At 35.7% G+C, this 22,261-nt stretch overlaps 1 protein-coding gene across 1 annotated transcript in view; it reads left to right on the top strand.

The window, feature by feature from the left end:
• Positions 1 to 475: 475 nt before the first annotated feature.
• Positions 476 to 22,261, top strand: part of LOC113044680 (ras GTPase-activating protein 3-like) — a 33,215-nt gene continuing 11,429 nt past the window's right edge. The window contains exons 1-8 of the mRNA XM_026204855.1: positions 476 to 1,044; positions 15,208 to 15,325; positions 15,507 to 15,610; positions 16,082 to 16,176; positions 18,210 to 18,286; positions 20,440 to 20,520; positions 20,588 to 20,660; positions 22,038 to 22,111. Coding sequence (XP_026060640.1) covers positions 990 to 1,044; positions 15,208 to 15,325; positions 15,507 to 15,610; positions 16,082 to 16,176; positions 18,210 to 18,286; positions 20,440 to 20,520; positions 20,588 to 20,660; positions 22,038 to 22,111 — 677 coding nt within the window. The 5' untranslated portion in view covers positions 476 to 989. The remainder of the gene's footprint in view (positions 1,045 to 15,207; positions 15,326 to 15,506; positions 15,611 to 16,081; positions 16,177 to 18,209; positions 18,287 to 20,439; positions 20,521 to 20,587; positions 20,661 to 22,037; positions 22,112 to 22,261) is intronic.

Consider the following 22,261-nt stretch of genomic DNA (forward strand, 5'->3'; position numbering starts at 1 on the left):
TTATAAAATAAACTAATAGTTATCGCTTAACCAGCTGACTGATAACATTGATAATTGAAATATTTTTTGTATTACAAGTTTTCTGAAATGTTCGGTTTAAATATGCAAATGAGGCATTATTTAATGAAACGTGCTAATTTGCATACATTTTGTAGTACAAACATCTGAACACTGGATGAATTTTCTCAATGTATTGTCAATGACTCAAATGTTTTTAAAAAATCACAATATTTTGGGGAATAACATGATGTAGTATATAATCAAGTAAATTACATATCAACAAATCCTTCATGATTTAGACTATAGGAATAAAAATATAAAGTTTGGTCTACTGAAGTAGAGATTTATGGCTCAAAAAATTATTTTTAGAAAACTGATTTTAAAAATATGTATTGTAATTGAAATCTGTTGACACAAATAGATATAGTGCTTCTTTCCACTATTCTAAAAATAAATAAATAAATAAACATTTTATACAAACCAAAAAGCACAAAATCTCAAACCTGACAGCTGCATGAAAAAAAAAAACATTGTTTTGTGATTTGTTTGTTTTTGCTTATACAAGCTGGCTGATTAGATCACAAGACATAGTATCAAAAATAACTGCAAAATGTAAAACTATTGTTTTGGGGGGGTTCCAAATTGTGTATAAAAGCATTCAATTGTGCTATTACTAATCCTGTTTGGATGGCTAATTTGGGTAACATCTCGCAATCAACGCGACGCGATTTTGACGCGACACTTTCGCTTTAGACGAAGTGTACTGTTATAGTCCCCTCCCACTTCAAGACGCGCCCGAGCGGTCATCCAATCAGCACGCGAGAAGCCATTCAGGCTCCTCCCCCTCGAGAAACTGTCGCGTTTGAGCTGTACGTTCGCCGCGCGCTGTTCAGTCCGGTGAGTCACCGTTCGCGCTGGAGTAACGTACCGAGAGAAAAACAGCGGCGGATAAAGAACGGAAACCGGGGGAAAGAGCTGGAGCTGCGAGCATGGCGGTCGAGGAGGAAGGTCTACGGGTTTTCCAGAGTGTCAAAATAAAAATCGGTGAGTTTTGACCCATTGTGACCGCGTTCCATAATTCTGACTGAAACCACACGGTGAATTCTCTCTATCTATTGTGAGAATTTGTGGATATTTATACAAATATACACACATGAATACGTAATTGTGTCATTTAGATATTAACGCGGATGTATCTGAGGTAATTTATCGCATTACGTCTAATATTATGTGTTTGAATGGCGCCTCAGAACAGAGAGCTTCAAATAACGGTTAACCGTTAGCTTCTCATCCAGATGTGCGAAAACAGCGATATATGTGCCTTCAGATCGTTATATTCGTGTCTTGAAGGTGTTTTCCTCATAAATACACAGATTAGTGTGTTTCACTCCAGCTGTGGCCGTTTAGAAGCTGCAGAGCATTTTAGCTTGTGGCTCTTAAACGTTATTGTCGGTTTTTTCAGTGTGTTCTTCATCTGAAATCATTTATACAGGCATCGCAACAAGTACAAACACGCGGATGAAATCATTCTTTCCGACTCGAACAGAAACGCTTGTGATTTTCTTCCTGGACAGACTGACAGACATGTGTTGTGTGTTCTCTGTCTGACTGCTGGCATGTGGTTTCTGACTGATGTAAACATGATAAACCTGAGAAGATTCTCTCTGTGTTTGTCCCTTTCGATTTCTGTCTGAGTGTGCCTGACATTTCAAATTATGCATTTGTGTTTGTGATGTTCTTCTGTTCCTCAGAACACACACACACACACACACACACACACACAGTCCTGCAGGTCTAACCTAGTCTCTAAACCCAGGAACGTGTTTCAGTCTCTTCCATATTTCCATATGTACCACAGTGCAGCTGAACACATTAATATGAGCTCTGTAACTGTTTTGCATTTAAATATCACTCAGTTTGGGTTGCACATTGAAAATAAATGCTGTATGAACACTTTTTGGTAACACTTTGTTGCATCTCATTAGCACTGCACAATGGCAATAAAGTTTAATCTCATCTAAAACCTCAAGCCTGAATACATAATGCATCTTGAAAGTATTTTAATGCATTAATTATGCCTTGTTATGCACCTCATCATGTAACCACAGTTATAAATCATTATAATACTTACGCATTGAACACAGCTTGAGAAATATAATGCATTGACACAATAAACAACATATTTCAGATGTAACATGAATCTGCAAGTATTATAATGCATTTGTACTTTGGTTACAGTTATTTATGAAAAGATTTAATGCATTAGATTACAACATTCATTATGAATATCTTATTAATGCATTATAAAAAAGGCTTCAAGTAAAATGTTACCCAATTTTAATTCAGAAATTGCTTAAAATAGAAACGTTATGTTTTGTATATGTTACGTTACGTATATGTTTTGAAGTGCAGCAATCAAGTTACTCTCCACTTTAGATGATTAGATTATTGTTATGATTATTAGTGCTTTATAACACTGTTATTATTATTATTATATTATCACATAAAGAACTCCACTGTGGCAATACCATGGTATAGTGATGCTACTTTAATGGGCAATTAAGTTATTCTCTACTTTAGATGAATAAAATGTATTTGTTATTGTTGTTATACTTAAATGAACACTTATAAGCAACAGTTAAGGTATTAGATTGATAGATAGATATGGGAACAAATCCATTTGTGCTTGATTCGTGATTGCGAGTGTTGTTTCCTAACATCTTCACATCGTCCCCGTGCTGCGGTTCGTGTTGTTAACCTGATTGCTTCACCAGCGTTTGACAGAATTGCACATGTTTTGGAGAAGTAGCCGCAGTCCCACTTCAGTTGGGTGCTCCACGTGTCGTAACACACTGCTCTTTCAACCAGCGAGATCTTTAAGAGAAATCTCATCTGTGGGTGATGTTATCACCCGTCACACCCTGCTTCACAGAAGGCCTGGTGTCCAGTTGGTTGGGCAGATGTACAGTAACGTCTCTCTCTGCTAGTCAACTTTTGACGGATGAATGCTTTTTACTTTCTTGAAACGCTGTTGTAGTTGTTTTGGTTGCAGAAGTGCATCTGATGTTTTGTTTTAGCATGTTAAAGAAACCTCTGGATGATAGTTGCTGGTTGATGATGAGAGTTTTGTGTAGGCAGATACTACTGATACAGATCAAAGTTGTTAATGGATGACAGAATTCTCAGTTCAAAGATAAAAGAACGTGCACAGTGAATTATGGGTGTGCGAGGAGCACAATAGTGTCATGATGACTAAGACTAAGATCAGGTCGAGGTGTCGATGGAAGGCTCTCATTCTTTTATGGAGTTTCCTGACGGAGCTCGTGTCTAAAGGAAATGCTGTCGGGCTTCCAGGGGTCAGGAGCTTCTGGAAGAGGGAGCGACGAGGAAACAGGAAACTGCTCCAGATCACTTCCTGATTTGACCGAATGAGCTGCAAAGCTGCTTGTTTTTCCATATTCCTGGGAAGCAGCGGGATAATGCAAACCAGATGGAAGTTCACTGTCTTTGATGGTCACGTGAAGAATCATGAATTTGTGTTGCTGTTTCCTTCTTTCACTCACATCTCAAATCATCTGTTAATTCATGCTCATGATTTTATTGTGAAGGATTGATGTGAGAGCTTTACCATTAATCTATGACCATCTTCCCAAACTATTATTATAATTGAAACTAAAACAATCATAAATATTGGTGTGTCATAATAATAATAATAATTTAATATACATTTTATTATTAGATTTTCTTAAATACTTGTTTTTTTTAAAGCAAAATTACAATATTATTTTTTAAAATATTTTTATTTGTTATTATTATTATTTCTATTGTCAATAATAATAATATTATATATATGATATAATCTTTAATAAAATATTATTATTTCTTGTCTTGACATTTTATTTTACTGTGAAATAATACAAAATTCATGAAAAATATTTTTATTTATTTGATTTTTATCAGTAATAATAATAATAATTATAATAATTATTATACATAATAAATAATCATTTAATTTTTTTCTTAAATGCTTGTTTTATCTTACAGTGAAATATTACAATATTTGTTCTTTAAATATTTTAATTTTATATTGTTGTCATCAAAAATAATAATTTTATTATTATTTCTTAATATTTTGTTTTATTTTACAGTCAAATATTACAACAGTGTGTATATATATATATATATATATATATATATATATATATATTAGATATTGTATTTGATATTATCATTACTATCAATAATATTAGTAATAATAATAATAATTATTATATTATTATGTTTTATTTTACAATGAAATATTACAATAATTATATTTCATGTTATATTTAAATATTTGTATTAGGTTTTTTTTTTTGTATTGATATACAACCATATATTTTTTTTTGCCAAATTGTGCAGCTCTACTGATAATACAGCAAACCAGTAGCTTTGATTTGCAATTTTTTGTTTATCAGAAAAGTCAGAGTAAGACGTTTTCCCATATCATGGAGCCATAACTGACTCTGTTCTACAGGAAAACACCTTCATAATCTTTCATCAGAATGCAATAACTTGGTCAGAAACAACTTTTCTCTTCAGCTGGCATCATCTCTAGTCAGTGAGTACCATTAGTTGATGTTAAGTAGTCATGCTGTTGTTGTAGTTTTAATTTTCCAAACTCTTGCCAGTAGTGATTTAATCATGTAATAAAGCCTGTAGTACACCAGGACAGATGGAGCTTTCAGAGCGTGTGGTTTGTGCTGTTGAAGAGGTGTGCGGTCAGTCGAACTGAGGTCTGTCCGATGTTGATTTGTGCCGCCTTCAGATAAAAAAACGTGCCCAGCGCTGCGTCTGAAGGAGCCAAGACTTGTGAGTATAAAACAGTGTCTGATGACATGCCACTCTTCCTCTTCAGTAATGTTTAACTCGGCTCCCAGGGGATGTGATGTCACAGACACTGTTTATCCTCCAGAGGACCGCCGATGACTCAGGCCCACGGATTGGACTCGTTTTCCAGGAATATTGATGAGAAATGTAGTGCTTTTGGAGTTTTTGGGAAAACCATCAAAGGGTAATGAGTGAAATGAACGAGGCGGTTTCCTGTCTTTGTGCTTTGCTCAAATTCACAGTGTTTTTATGTAAACCTCGACTCACACTTCCTGTTGACATGATCAGGTGTCCTCAAGTCTCCTTGCAATATGTGACCCTGGACCACCAAACCAGTCAAAAGGCTGAAACTGAGATTCATACATCATCTGTAAGCTGAATAAATTAGCTTTCCATTGGTGTATGATTTGTTAGGATTCGAAAAAATTTGGCCGAGATACTGAGAATGCAAAAAAGTCTTGAGAAAATCATCTTTAAAGTTGTCCAAATTAATTCTTAGCCATGCATATTGCTAATCAAAAATGAAGTTTTGATATATTTATGCTAGAACATTTATAAAATATCCTCACTAAACACGATCTTTACTTAAAGGTGACCTATTACGCCCTTTACAAGATGTTAAATCAGTCTCTGATGTCCCTAGAGTGTGTATGTAAAGTTTTAGTTCAAAATACCAAATCCTAACTAATTGTTGGCTTTTGCTACAAATATACGCAGGCTACTGCTTTTGTGCTGCAGGGTTTTTCGGGTTTTCCGATTAATCGTTTTTTAAAATGTGGTCGATTCAAAATCGATTCTCAAAGGCCATGAATCGATTTTTTTCCATATTTATTTCCGAAGACATTGAACGCAATATTAGCATTAATCTAATTACAAATCTTCTCCACTAAATGTCACCCTCTTATGTGCCTTGTGCGATATCAACGAACCTGTCATTCATTCATTCATTCAGTTTAAAGCAGTGGTTCTCAACCCATGGCCCGTCACGAATTCAAATGCGGCCCACCATATGCTGAACACCATATACTACGCAGCAATCATCCTTAATTGTAGAAATGTGGCAAACCATCTCTGGAGAGAACCTCATATTAGTAAATTCGAAAGTGCTTTCCATATTTGGATCAACATAGGCTACATTTGTGAACACACATTTCTGCAATGTCGCGCGTCAAGTCATGCTCGCGTGCTTGTCTTACAGACTGCATCTTAATGCCTCTTATACTTTCTGCGTCCGTGAGTCCGCTATGGACCGCTAGGTAGGTGTGACGTAAAAATCACCATCGGAGAGTGTGTGCCGAGGCTCTGAGCAGACGACAGCGCGGACAGGTGTGTGTGGTCAGTAGTCTTCAACAGCACAATTGCACATGTGCAGGCAGTGTGAAGAAGCCCATTGCCAATCGAACCTGTGCAATCCGTCAATAAAGAATATAAAGACAGCGATGTGCAATGATTCTGGGCAATTGTTTGTTCACATGTTTGTGATCAGCGTACGATTTCGGAAGTATAAATGGAAGAAGTCCGTGTCCGAGTCTGGATTGCTCATGCGGAAAGTATAACACAGGCTTTACAATGGCAACTTCATTGCGCTGTTACTACATCGAGCCGAATTTCACAAAATTGTTCAGCTCTCGACAGAATCAGGTGTAGTAGAATTATTTATTTATTTCAATGAATCTGATCGATTATATATCACAACATTTAGGCTATAATATTTAGAGCCCGACCGATATGGATTTTTGGGGGCCGATGCCGATGCCGATATTAACTCGAAAAGAGCCGATTTATAAGCCGATATTTTGATTTTGAAAATAAACTGGATATTAGACCCATTTCCTATATACTGCACTTACACAACATTCAATAGCAAAATATCTGCCTGTTCTATGTATGTGGGCTGTATAAACCATTTTCCAGAAGAGATTATGTAAAAAAAAAAAAAAGCCTTAGATTATAGTCTCAATGACTAAACAATTGCACATCAAAAGTATATATTTTTTAATGGTCAAAAAAACAGTCTGATTTTAAACATTTAACACTTTTACTTTCTTCCAGTTGAAGCTGGTTTTAACAGTCTGTGTGTGTTCTGTAAATAAATTATAATACTAAAGTTAAAGTATTTGCAGAAGTAGTCCCACACTTTGCTGCTACAGCATTCACCTTTTTCAGCCATCTGTAGGGCAGAAAGAGACAGAGAAAGAATAAGCATGTGTATTAATAATATCACCATGTATCATTACTCGTGTCATCATTAGAATTAGAATGATAATAAACAGGGATCTCCTACATAGGCAAAAATGAGAAATATATATATTTTTTATTTGTCAACCAATAGGTATTACCTATTACCTACTTCTATTTAACAATATTACAACATTTTCCTGTTATGTCTTTAAAGCTGCTTTGAAACAATCTGTAAAAAATAAAAATAAATAAAATAAAAAAGCGCTTGTTCAGCTCACATTTATTTACATGTCCCCTCTGGTTAATCATTTCTGACGCACCTACTCGAAGTTGAATGGTTAACGTTAGTGTCATGAACACACCGCTGTCAATTTTGAGAAGAACCACCTTCAATCAAGTTAATAGCAAGCATTTAAGGGGCCTGCTAAAAAGGAAGCTATATTAGCGTTAGAATAACATAAGGCTGTAAATATCGAATATTTTAGTAATCGAGTCTATGATAGGCTTTTGTACATTCTGCTGAACAACAGCCTTTAACTGGACTTTTATTTTGACGGGTTGGCGTACATTTACAGTTCTGTGTGTGTGATGTGATGCTGCTTTTACTTAAATCAAACGGTCAAATGCTCATGAAGTGACTGTCAGAGCAGTTCTGGAGATGTTGTTCATGTGTTCACGTGCTTATTTAGTGAGACAGCGGACGCTGAATTCACCGCGAGCTTAATGCGCTTACGTGTGTTTAATGAATGAAGAGGCGCTTCTGCACCATTCATTAACAGAGACACGCAGAACATGCAGGATTCATATTTAAACAGACTATTCCGTCTTAATACTTACAGATATTCGTCAATATCGTGATTTGATGTAAGTGCAATGACCTATTTTTAATGAATTCATTCAATAACATAACAGCTGTTGTTTTTTCGAGGCACGCTGTACATAACTTCTAGTCATTGCCCCCCTGCCACAGTTACCCGGTCATTATGTGGGAAACACTGCAGATATATTTAGAATAAGTTAAACGATAACGTTATAGTTTGACATCTTATTAACGTTCGCACTCTTCCACTGATAAACATGGTATTAGCTCCGTGGCTAATCTAATATATAGATTCTAATATAGCAATGCATTAGTGGCTGTAAGTGATGTTACAGAATATTTATAAGTGATAATGATAGGACCGTTAGCTAGAACTACCACATCATTGTATATACAGTGTATGAACTAAATCATTTCACATGAAGAACGACAGACTCACCGTCAAAACAGAAAAAAAATCTCCGTGGCTGGCTTGGCTGATCGCTTTCTTCGCTAGTGGATTTCTGGCGCTGTTGTCAACTCTGGAGCTGCAGAGCTCCCTCTGGTGGGTAAACTATGCAACACTCATAACATGAGTAAAGCATGAGACTCCGTTTCTCATGTTCCATCGGCCGTTATAAACGCCGATGCCGATTTAAATGCAATAAGCTCATATCGGCCGATAATATCGGCCGGCCGATATATCGGTCGGGCTCTAATAATATTATAAATCAGGTTGGTTTGTATTGGTGACGTAATGTGTGTACAGCCCGCGAGACTTGTACTTCAATCATTTTCCTCCACAAAAACACGTAGGCCTTACCTAACCTTGGTGAGTAAATGTTTTCAAATAATAACTAAATATTAATTGAGTCTTAAATGCATAATGTAGACAGAGTCGGCTATATAAGCTAATGTTTACATTATTCTTTAATTATGTCAGCTGCTTTGGCGAAGCAAATCCGGCAGAGCCTTTATCTTAATTCATTTCTATATTGCCAAATACCCATCTTAATTTAGAATTCATCTTAATTAAATGTTTTAAGAAAGACTTGTTTTTATTGGTGCGTTGGCCTATGCTAAATGAGCCTATACCTAGGGCTAGAGTGCTGAGATATTACGATGTTACAGACGACTTATTTTATTTGATTGTTCAAACTTCCATGTGGCCTATTACATTAGTAATGTAGAAATTATGTTAAAACATGTATAAATGACTAATTCCTGACAAAAGGCAAAAAAACTGCAAAAGAGCTGCGTGCTACATTTGAATAATGTCGGGCTGTAAACGGGTTCGGGCTTTTTAAAAGCGCTAATAGAAAATCGAATCGAGAATCAAATCGATTTGAGAGCTTGTGAATCGAAATCGAATCGATCTTAAACATCTGAATCGATACCCAGCCCTAGTCACATATATGTTTTATATATATATATATATATGTTTCTGCGAGTTTCCACCTGCATCGTGTTTCCACCCCCTGCTCTCGCTGGAGCGTCCCGGAGTACAAGAGAGCAAACAGACGAATGCCCTTCAGAATTTACCAGAGCACATCCAATATATCTCTGTTACTCTACGCTTTATGAGCAGCGAAGCCATAATGGCAAGACTAGGCTACTAGCATGTGCAAAACAAGTTGTCTGAACAATCAGTTGAATAATGACACATTTCTATAATATAAAGAAATAATGCTGAGATTAAGGTGTTCATTATTTTTGTCATAGAAAGTGTTTTTGTAACGGATCCAGTTGAAGAGAATTCATTTTTGTTGTTGCCTTGCACGTTATATTAATATTATACTTTAATAACTGTGATAAAAAGAATTGATGTTAAATACACTCTAAAAATGAGTTTATTAAAACAAGATTACTGGATAACATTTTACAAAATCTCACATTTCATTTAATGTGCTACTTGCGTTGCTTTGTAATTATTTGTAAATATTACTACTAGCAATTTCTGAGTAAAAATGTAAATAAATAAACAAATGTTTAAGTGTGTTATTCTTATTTGTATAATTTGTATGATATTTTATCATATTACATGATCATTCATATTTACGCTTTGATCAAATGTGTAACTATTTTTAGGAAACATTTCACATTTCAGCAGACTTTTATTTCTGCCATTCTAGGAAATAAATCTAATATTATTGGAGGACATTTTCATATATTGTAATATCAAATATTTTAAACAAAGTCAGTCTTACACCAATATTTTGGGTTTATTTTATTCTGAGCAATTATATCATTTCCAGTATTTAAATTCTATTATATCTGTATTATATAATTCATATTTACGCATTGATCAAATATTTTTAGGAAACCTTTCAGATTTGATCTGGTTTCTATTTGTGTCATGTTGGGAGCCGGAGGTTAAATCTGTGTTTAACCAATGGTTAGTCTTTAACTCTTCACTGTATTATTGGCTGCAGTCTCACCACTGGAACTGCACTTTCTCATTTAGTTTGTTGCAGAATGATTGTAAACGTGTATAATGACTGTCTCTCTCTATCCTGCTCAGTCATTTAGTAAAGTTGACCTATGGGGGGGGGGGGGGAGTTCATTTACAGAATGACTAAAGTGTAAATCAGTCCAGAGAGGACCACCATCATCATCAGAGTTTTGTGATTTCACCCTCAAGCTTGTGAAGGAAATGCCATTTAAACTCTACACCCACTTCCTGTTTTGATGCGTGGCTTGTTGAGAGTCATCGGGTGTAGCCTGCCACTTTAAAACTTTCACAGTGTTTGTGAAACCTGTTTGAACACAGGCAGGTCTGTGTGATGACGCTTGTGGAACAGAAACGACACAAATATACTGTAGTGGAGAGGAATGTTTAAGTTGGTGTTGGTTTGTCTCTTATTCAGCGCATGGATCAAATGGACAATGGTTTTCATTCTTTTGTGATGCTCTCTGTAGCTTGACAGCATCTGTTTACTGTCTGCAGTCTAAAACTAAGGACATTAACTGTCTTTACAGTTATTTTGAAAAAGGAAGATTATGGAAAGGGGGCGGTACAGTTCCAACGAGTCCTTCGGCCAATCAGAATGCTCTGGGTCAGCTGGCCAATCAGAGCAGACTGCGCTTCTCAGAAGGAGGGGCTTATTAGAAAACGAGGCGTTTGAGAGGCGGGGCATAGAAGATCTACAATAATAAAAATAATGTGAACATTAAAGCATGTCAACATATTCTGTTACACCAAATACACAAAATAATGATCTTTAAAAAAGCATCTTATGACCCCTTTAAAGCAATAGTTCACCCAAATCTGAATATGTTTGTAGTTTCTGTGACTCTATTAAAGAGCTGTGTGAGTCTGTGGAACATGTGGTCGTTGTGTTCTAGGTCCTCATGTTTAGAGACGTTAAACTATTCGGAATTCCTTTCCTGCGATCTCATTTCCTGTCATGGCTCTCTCTCTCTCTCTCTCTCTCTCTCTCTCTCTCTGTGTTGTCTTTATCTCTGTCTCTCTTTATCTGTGTGTCTCTGTATTTCAGTGTTTGTGTCTGTTATTGGAGCCGTTTGTCCAGTAACTGTAAATGGTGAAAATAAACACACGATCTGTGTGTGTGTGTGTGTGTGTGTTTCACAGCAGACACAGATACTGTACAAACTATTAACCTGTTTAAATAACACCTGTACTAGGTCAAGGATACAGTTCAAGTCCCTCTGACATTTTAAGTTGATATTTCAATCATTTATCAGCACATTCACGTTCACTGCAGGTTTTAGTATAGTATATTGATATAGTTTTATATTTTTTGCTAGTACTTCAAAAAAAAAAAAAAAATTAAATAGAAAATGAAAAATGAAAAACTTTAGTCAGATTTAGTCATTTTAAATGTGTGTTTTTGTCACTTTTATTATCTTTTGTTTTTTAAATATGTTTTAAATAGAGTTTTCTTTTATAATTTAACTTTATTTAGTTTTAGTATATCAAGTTAAAATAAATGAAAATGAGAAATGTTGCCTTAATATCTAGCTTAAATAAAATATTTTTTTAATTTTTTAGTTAATATTTATTTTAAGTAAAAAAACAATAATTCAACATAAATGTTATGTTACCTATGGTTAACAGTTCTCTGATGTCGAAAACTTTATTTTTATATTCTTATTTCTAAATTATGTAATTTTTTTATTATTTCATTATATAATTAAAATGCATTTAAATTTCATTTCAATTCATTAAAATAAAAAATTCCATCAATTTATGAACCCCTGGTTTGGGAAATAATATTTTATTTCATCTCCTTCAAATCACCACCATTGCCCACAATAGAATAAAAATAAATAAATTGTCAGTCTGACTAATCGATTGGTTGACTAGCTGTTTTTATTTTCTGTAACTGTATTCGTTTCCTATCACAGGATTCCTGCGTTTAGCTGTTTTTCTTCCTCTGTCAGTATCATCATCTCACTCTGTTTATTCTTTCATCTCTCGTGTGTGTTGACCTCGTTTCCTGAGTCTGTGATTTATTCTTCACTGCCTGAAACACACACATGTATGTAGCTGTGTGAAGATTCGTCAGCTTCCTAATGCATGCTGGGAATGTGTTTGTGTGTGTGTGTGTGTGTGTGCTGCGTGTTTAATTTTTCTGGATTCTGTTTTTATTTTCATTTCCCCTTCTTTTTTTTTGGACTCCATTTTAAAGATTAAATTAGATTTTAGCAATCAAAAATCATGTTTAATAATTAAAATGGAATGGAAGCACGTCTAATTAATTGAATAAAGTGAAAAATAATATAATGTGAGACATTCAATTTAGTAACAATTCATTCACTCAAATAAACACATGCTTGTCTGAGAGCACACACGTGTTTATCTGCGTGAAACATGTTTACTGAGGTGCATGAACACAGGTGGAACGATCCCACAGTGAGCAGAAGATCCTGATGAACACACATCAGAGTCGGTGGAGTGAGTTCATATTGAGCTCAGTCTTTTCATCTCATCACTGTCTTGGAGAATCACCTGAGATGTTCCTGAGACGCACTACAGCAGAGGGATGTTTTGGTCTCTCTGAAACACACTCATTCACACACTGTCTGCCGAGCGCTGAAACAGGAAGCAGTTCCTGCAGGAGTCTGTCACCATGTTTACAGATGTTTCATGTGTACGCCTCCACAGTTTCAGTGCTCTCCGGCGGGAGCGGCGATCAAAGAATGACTTGGAATTGATCAAACGGTCAGAAACATACTTATTTAACTTTCAGTCAACCGTTGTGAAATTGTTCAAGTTTCATGCTTTCAAATAATTAGTCATGCTTCTGAAGTAATACAAGTTAATTGGGAAAACTTAAAACAAATTCCATAAGGCCCTAATTACCTGTCACATCTGTTTCATCACTGGGGATAAGAGCGTCTGGAGAGACTGACATGGACAGTAATATCACACACACACACACAGAGAAACGTCACCGATATTTGCACACAAGACGCTGTCTGTCGCTCTCTGTCTCTTGTCCTTATGTCGAAAGGAAATTGATGCCACACTTCCTGTTAGCTGTTTTTCTTTTTCGGTATTCTGTTTTCATTTTAATTTATCTGGATTCCATTTTTATTTTCATTTTTTCCAGACACCATGTTAATGATTAAATTGCATTTTAATAATCAAAAATTTGAATGAATTGAAAAGGAATTGAAAGTGTGTTATAGTGATGTTTGAGCACACACACTAGGGCTGCACAATTAATCGAATTTGTAATCGCAATTACAATTACAGATGACACAATTATGTAATCGTTTAAAGGCAAAATTACACAAAAAAAAAAGTTCACTTACATCATTCTGTGTGCATAAGATATGTTGTTGTTGTTCTCTCTACAGATTAAATCTTAAGGGTTTTTTTCCCAATTGTTTGAATTTCTTTGTTTTAATATAACATAATACCATGCATATATTTACTTTGGTTTGGTTTCTCAGAAAAAATAAATAAATAAAATAATAATAATTATATATATATATATATATATGATATTTGAGGCTTAAAAAAAGGAACAGTGTTTTCCGCTGGTTTATTTTGATATAACAATATGGCATGCAGTGGCTTCAAACAATGGCATAAAGCTATTAAAAAAATTATTCAATCTAAATTGTGCTAATCGTAATATATAATCGCAATTACAATTTCAAGGGAATAATCGACAATTATGATTTTTGTCATAATCGTGCAGCCCTAACACACACGCACAGCTCCAGTAATCCCACAATGCCGTGGTCTCCGGAGTGACCTGCGAGCTGTAATCCAATCAGGATCTGTGCTGGGATTGACTCGACCGGAAACAGAGATGCTTCTAGATCCAGAATGTCACGCATGGATCGGCTTCTCATCTGCTTAGTGACTCACTGCAGTCCAGCATTATGAAGGATCACAATATTCCACACACACTTACAATTACACGCATGCAGCAAACGAGCGTGTGCTTAGATTGGTGTCGATGGGGGTAATGAGGGTGTAACAGGACACTGGTTCATTCTGTGGAAACACACACACCGCAACACACCCAACTTCCTCCCAAAGTGTTGCATTCTTCCTGCTGCAGGGCCGACAGCATTCCTCCGCTCACGTGTCTGAAGTGTGCACTGGGTTTCAGATCCCACACAGATTTCTGAGCTGAACCCACCCTGTGCTGTGCTGAATATTGTGCTCTATTGTTCTGCATCAGATCCCAGAGCAGCCAGAGAGCTCTGTGTATTAGCTCTGTTTCCAGCCACCTATCATTTTAATGCATTTTGGGATATTGCATAAAAATAAAAAAAACACTTGATGGAAACGCCAAGATGCATGTTAATTCTGAAAATGCACATAAGAACTTATGCACTCAGCTAAATTGGATAAACTTCTTATTCTGTAAGAAAACATACACAAACTACATTTCCTAAATATATTTTCTCCTAAAATCGAATTAATATTTTAAAAATGTTACAATGTCTATTTATTTGTCACGATTATAACAATATTTAAAGGTTACAAAAACATTTATTAGAACAGTCTACAAAATTAAGTAGAAAAAAACTAATCGCAAACACAATGTATTATTTTTACTAATAACATAATGTCTCTTTCTGGTGTGCTCGCGTTTATATCAAACAAAAGTAATCAGGTTTTTCTTTTTGATGAAAGTGACATTATCACAGGATTTTTTGCACTTATATCCATCATCTCCGGGTCATATTTTATGCATCACTAAAAGATTGCAAATTTTCCAGCAGCACTGATGAGATGTTAAAATAGTTTGTTTTCCATCAGAATAAACGTGCGTCTCAGTGATCTGACGACTGCTTGTATCTCGTTACGGCTGCAAACGAGTTAATCATTAGCCTCATAAACGACCGAACGACTGTCTGTGTCTCTCCAGGTGAAGCCAAGAACATTCCTCCCTATCCGGGTCCGAATAAGATGCGGGATTGTTACTGCACAGTCAACCTGGACCAGGAGGAAGTGTTCCGAACCAAAACCTTGGAGAAGTCCTTATGGTGAGGTCACACACACACACACACACACACACACACACACACACACACACACACACACACACACACACACACACGTAGTGTTAATGCAACACCTGTGCATCAATGCATCAATCTGACAATGAAAAATCATTTAATCAAGAATAATAACACCCACAATATCTCTTCTCTCTGTCCGCCGCAGTCCGTTCTACGGTGAGGACTTTTATTGTGAAATCCCGCGCAGTTTCCGTCATCTGTCCTTCTACATCTTTGACAGAGACGTGTTCAGGAGGGACTCCAGCATCGGTGAGCAGCTCTGATTAATATCTGTGTTACAATACTGCATCACAGGATGTTTCGTGTGTCTGATCTGTTGCATTATGGTCAGTACTTTCTGTTGTTTCATCTAACACAGCTTGCATTAGTTTCCTTATTTTGATAGCTAGGGTAAACATGTCTATAAAGCTCACCAAAATCTACATTTGACATTTTTAGTGCACAAGATATTGGTTTCAGTACGAGAAGTTATGTTTAAATATGTAAGTCACTTAAAAATTACATGTTGATCCACTGATCCACTTCCATTCAGCCAATGAAAAGCCAGCGTACACCGAAACACCTAGTTTTCATCCAATCACAGTAGAGTTCCTGCATTTAATCACGCAGCTTGACCAACCAGATTGTTCTGATTCATTGATGATTAATGCAGCTTCAGGTCTGGAAGATACTGGAGCAGGAGGTTTGAGAGCTGATCTGTGATCAGTGTTGTCTCTGCAGGTAAAGTGGCTGTGAAGAAGGAAGACCTGCAGAAATACCACGGTAAAGACCACTGGTTCCCGCTGCAGCCGGTGTGTGCAGACTCAGAGGTGCAGGTATGTGTTCACACAGTTACACTTACACAGACGCTTTTGTCTTTCAATTGAGGACGATAGAAGCAATCCAAACTAACAAAAGAGCAATGATATGCATGATGTGCTGGGAAAAGTCTCATGTACTGCAGTGCACGTAGATTAGAAAGAAAGATAGAATAAATGTTAAAGCGTGTAAAAAGATCAATTATAATACACGTGTGTGTGTGTGTGTGTGTGTGTGTGTGTGTGTGTGTGTGTGTGTGTGTGCTGGCGTTTGGGTCTGGGGATTTCAAAACAAATCCAGTGTGTGTTGAGCACAAACACGAGTGAATCGTTGTCACCTTGAACTCTTGAACGCCTCACATCCTCCAGGGTCACATGACCGCTGATGGAGCCCCAGGATTCATGAGGAGCATGTTTAGATCAGAACTCTGTCCTGTAGGATCACAGATCACGTTCACTGCATCGTCTCGTCGTCTCACATCAATGCTGTGCAGAAACAGCTGTATGCTCCGGATCCTCAGAAACACAGACGCATTCATCCAGAGCTGAGAGAGGAAGCATGTGTTTGTAATGAAGAGCCAGAGTCTCGGTCCATAGAGCGCTCATTGTTGTTCTGTGTGTGAGGAAGAACAGCCCATCCTCTTCACAAAGCTCATTTGCATATTGATGATGTCAGCTGAAGTCAGACAGAGAAACTTTGTTTCTACTCAAAGAAAGTGTCACTGAGGAAGAGCTGCGTGCTGTCACCAAAGTATATTTTATGTCACAGTAACAATATATATCTAAAACGTTATATTAAAATAACTTTGTATTTAAAAAAAAAAAATATATATATATATTCATTCATTTTGTTTTAATGTCTATTTTTGGTAATCCAGTGAATATAATATTTTACTAATGAAAGATCTCATTTGATAATTTATCTTTTTTGGATTTCAGTGGATGATTCATATCAAAAGAATCAGATTCAAATTATGAAACACTTGAATTCAAAATTAAGACTTAAAACAAAGAAACTTTGTTTCAGCTATTGAACATTTATATTTTATATTAGATTAGATTTATATTTAAAGTTAATGATTTCATATGGATTTATATTTATGTATAAAAAAAATTATGTAAAAATTATTTTTTACAATAAAAATTAATCTTTGAATATTATTATACCATTTATAACTGGACGTTTAATTAAATATTTCTTATTTTCAAAGTCAAGTCTGCTTTTATTGAAAATTCTTCCACATGTACAGTACATACATACAGAGAATCGAAATTGCGTTACTCTCAGACCCCAGTGCATACAGATAACATTTACATTAAATCCTAAAAGTCTAGATCAAATATAAAATGTAGATACAACTATACAATAAGGGAATGTAAAAAAGGCATAATAAAATTATAAATAAAGTTAAATAAAGCAGCGCAAGGCACAAGACACGACAATCAGTGAAATGAACAAACAGTGCAGATAAAGTGCAAAAAAGAAGCTTATTCAGTCTGATTAAATTGACAAGGGCTCGAGCAGTTATTTTATTTATATGACTGATGAGGTAGTGGAGTGACGTCAGTTTCATGCTGAATGAGGTAGTGAGCAGACCAATGCTGCACAAAGTGACTGGTGCATGTCATCGTATATTAGTGGGGGGTGGGGGTGTAAGGACCTAGGGATGTGGGATCTGGGGGAGCGTTTCATAGTTCAGTTGTGCCTGGGGCAGAAGAGGGGGGGGGGGCAAGTTCGGGAGGCAGTTCAGCTTCCTTTATATATATATATTTGAATGTGTGTGTGTGTGTGTGTGTTTGTGTGTATAGACTCAGTACAGTGAAAGTTCTGCTGCAGTGTGAACAGAATCAGCAGAATCTCTACTTGGTGACATGTTTCTTTTTTCGTGTTTTCCGTGTGTTTGGTCACATGATCTGCCTGATCCCTGCACAGCCTCATGGGAGCATGCAGTGCTTGTGTTTTCATTGGTTTCTCATGCTCTGCTCCTCTGTCTCTCTCTCTCTCTCTCTCTCTCTCTCTCTCTCTCTCTCTCTTTCTCTCTCCTCCGCAGGGAAAGGTTCACCTGGAGCTGCGTCTCAGTGAGCTCATCACAGACAGCGGAGTCGTCTGCCACAAGCTGGCCACACGGTGAGGCAGCCTATCACCAGTCCTGCTCAGCCGCCCGTCAGCCAATCAGAGCTCAGATCTTGAAAGATTAGTGCATGTACAACAGGCGTTTCTTCATGTACATGTGACGTTTGTCATCAAGTTACCTTATATATATATATAAAGGCTATTTAATGGTAAAAGTCACAAAAAACGCTTTGGAATTAACCAATCTTTTGAGTTTGGGGGCGGGACCTTCTGACCATCTGACCAATGACTGATGAGTGTTTGGAAACATGTTTGGAAACAGTCATTGTTGTTGCATTTGTGTTTAATGGAGTATAAACCACACTCTGCAGCTCCAGTATTTTTAGCGGTGATGCTTTGAAGAGGCTTTTATCCTGCTGACAGTCTAATAGCTGCCTTTCTTCTGCTTTAAACCTGACCTTCAGCAGTAAACTAATACACACTTGTTATTTGTTGTTTGAAGGACGACCCTCACTGTCCAAAACTGAAACAAACACATTCTTAAAACATATTTTTATTAGCTGGAATTCTGGAATGAATGTAATTAGGGATGCACCGATACTTTTATTTTTGGCACTTTTATTTTCGCTGATACTGGTATTATCATTTTGTATATATATTGGGTACAGAAGCCAAAAGAATCTGTATAATGTTAGTTGGTTGACTTTATTTATCAAATAGATATATCCTTCAGTTATTTTCACACTTTATTATGCCCATTTGAATGTGTTTTACTAGTTTATTTTCATATGGTTTCACTGCATCAGAGGGTTCATGTCTGGACAGTTTCCCACACTGGAGCACTCTGGGTAATGAGCTTAGTGTCACAGTGAGAGGCGCTCTCATTCACAACATATTTATTCAGCTTCCATTTTAAGACACAGTGAAGAGGACGTGTCCACACACATTTTTAATTTGTATAATTGGGCTGAGTTCAGAAGCAGATAATTTAATAATATTATAATAAAACAATAACATACTTTTTTTTTATGTAAAAAAATATAAAGAATTTCTCGGAAAACTTGGAAGCAGATCATATCAGAGCTTATTTTTTCCAGTAAATATATATTGGAAATATCTAAATATATATATATATATACGGTGCCTTCCACTAATATTTTCACCCTCAAAGGCGGCTGTGAAAATAAATCTGCATTGTTTATCATTTTGATCTTTTATTTTAAAACATTCAGAAAATTCTAATCTATCACTGAAGTAAAAAAATGTAAAGTGGGGAGCAAATCTCATGATGAAATAAATGTTTTCCACCAATGCATGCTGGCCACATTTATTGGCACCCCTAGAACTTATGAGTAAAATATCTCTGAAGTATATACCATTCATATTTACATTTTTTATCACACCAGAGTTACTACGAGCATGAAATTGTCCAGCCATGACTTCTGTTCCACAGGATTATAAACATGAGGAAGGCCAAATCCCCTTAATCATCCATCACAAGGAGTAAAACTAAATAATATATTATTATTATTATTATATATTACGATTGTTGAGCTTCACAAAATAGAAAGTGGCTGTAATAAAAGAGCTAAAGCATTGGAAATCTCCATTTCCACCATCAGGGCAATAATAAGAGGAAGTTGCAATCAACTAAAGATGCTATAAATCTGTTGTTCGGGAGGATTGGAAGAAAAATTCTCCTCGCTCATCCAAAACCAAACTCCAGTATATTGAGTTCAGACACTGGAGCACATGTTGTAGATCTCATGGCTGGTGTATTTACGGATGGCTCTATGACCAGACGCAGCATTATATAAACAAGCTGAACACACAGGAAGTGTCCTGGAAGCATCGGATGGTGTTCATTCATCAGCATCACACTCACAGCCAGGCACTGCTGCACGAACACATCACACAAGAGTGTGACGAAAATCTTGTGTTTTGCAAAGTTTGCTGCTTTAACACAGATTCACACAGAAATCAACTGTTTTAAATAGTAAAAATATTTCACAATTTTATTGTTTGTGTTGTACTTTGGATCAAATAAATGCAGGCTTGGTGAACAGAAGAGACTTCTTTAAAAACACTAAAAATGGTACTGTTCAAAAAGCTTTGACTGGTAGTCTATATACAATGTTTTGATGTTTATTGATCAAGTCTGTGAGTGCTGGTGATCATAAATAGAGTTGTGTGTTTTCCTTGCGCAGGGTTCTGGAGTGTCAGGATCTGCCGATAGTGAATAACCAGTGCGATCCGTATGCTGTCGTCTCGCTATTCGGCCCCTCCAGGTGAGATCAAACCTGAGAGTTAAGAAGTGAAGATTAAATCAGTATAACACAAATACATCTTTCACAGGTCAGAAGCCAAGAAGACGAAGGTCAAACGGAAAAACAACAATCCTCAGTTCGACGAGGTCTTCTTTTTTGAGGTAGGAGCTCTTTGTCAAATGAAAAGCTTAAATTATATTTCTAATGAAAATGAAACTTGCAGCATGAATGTCTCTCCATCAACTCCAATACAGATGTATCGCATGCATGATGTTATTTGCAATATTTAAGTATCAGCATTTGTAAAATACAGTACCCATAATGCAGCAGTAAACATGTAAATAGTTATTTATCTTCATTAAATGAATGTAAAAGTTTATCAATATACATGTTAACCTAATTAAATATTTACTAGGGGTTTTATAGTTACCTAAAACTGAAACTGAAACTTAAATCAAAACCATAAAATACTATTTTGTTACAAAAATAAAAAAGTTAACTGAAATATATATATTTTTTAATTTCTGATAATTGCCAAGGAAACATTTCTTATTTTAATTTAGTTTAACTTGGTGATGTAAAATAACTAGTGCTGTCATAAGATAAAAAATAAATAATGTTTTTGTTCTTAATCCCACCTAACATAAAACATTGACATTAATTTTGACAGCACTAAAAATAACTAAAACTGTAATAAAAATAAACTATATACACATATGTAAAAAAAAAAAAAAAAAAAAAAAACTAAACAAATAATAATGACAAAAACTTTTTTTACACTTGAACTAAAATGCAAATAAAAACAGAAAATGTCAAAATAGAAACTAATTGAAAATATAATAAAACTATAACAGTATATCAATGGTAAAATATCACTGATACAAACATGGTCATCAAACATGTACACGTTAAGCTTCTGAGCAGAAACTCAGTTTTCCTTTTATAGTTTATTAACCCATTAGACATGTGCCAGTGTTAGGTAATGCGATATATCATGATATTGATATCATGGGCACTTCAGAATACAGAGAATAATTATTTATTACAAATTATTCAGAATTTTTAATGCATTTTAAGAATGATTTCCCCATCAACTGGTCACTATAACACTGTAAACAATGCAGCTGCTACTTTCTGTTTCTGAACGTGTTTAAATGATTTAAATAGCCTCTCACTGATATGAGAGAAGTAAGTCATTATTATGAGATATTTAGTCGTACATACGAGAGCATTTCTCATTTTTATAACTTAGAGAATCATATATATTTTTAACTGAAATGTGGTGGGAACGGGCCTCTGTATGTCGTGAACAATAAGCCCCGCCCCCTAATCAACATCAAATTTGCATACAAGTTGACTTTGATAAAAGTAATACAATAAAAGATACAATAAAACGGAAAATAAACTATTATTGCGTGAGCATTAATAAAAAAGCTATTTCATTTTATGAATGATCTGCATTGTTATGGATTTACTGATTTTTATTGAACAAATTTTAAAAAATGCTCTGAATAGTTTTTCCCATTCATTTCTCACAGGTGACCAAACCTCCGAGCTACACCAAACGCCAGTTTGACGTGGAAGAAGACGACGTGGATAAGCTCGGGCTCAAGTGAGTGTGTGTGTGTGTGTGTGAGATTCTCAGAAGCAGCCTGTGTTTACTCTCACCGGATGAAATAACTGACTGTATTTCTATAAACTTCCCACAAACAAACATGGTGCATTATGGTCTGTTTGCTAGTCGCACTCGTAAGGTATTTCA

Source organism: Carassius auratus, chromosome 26 (genome assembly GCF_003368295.1).
Source record: "Carassius auratus strain Wakin chromosome 26, ASM336829v1, whole genome shotgun sequence".
In the NCBI taxonomy this organism is placed as follows: domain Eukaryota; kingdom Metazoa; phylum Chordata; class Actinopteri; order Cypriniformes; family Cyprinidae; genus Carassius; species Carassius auratus.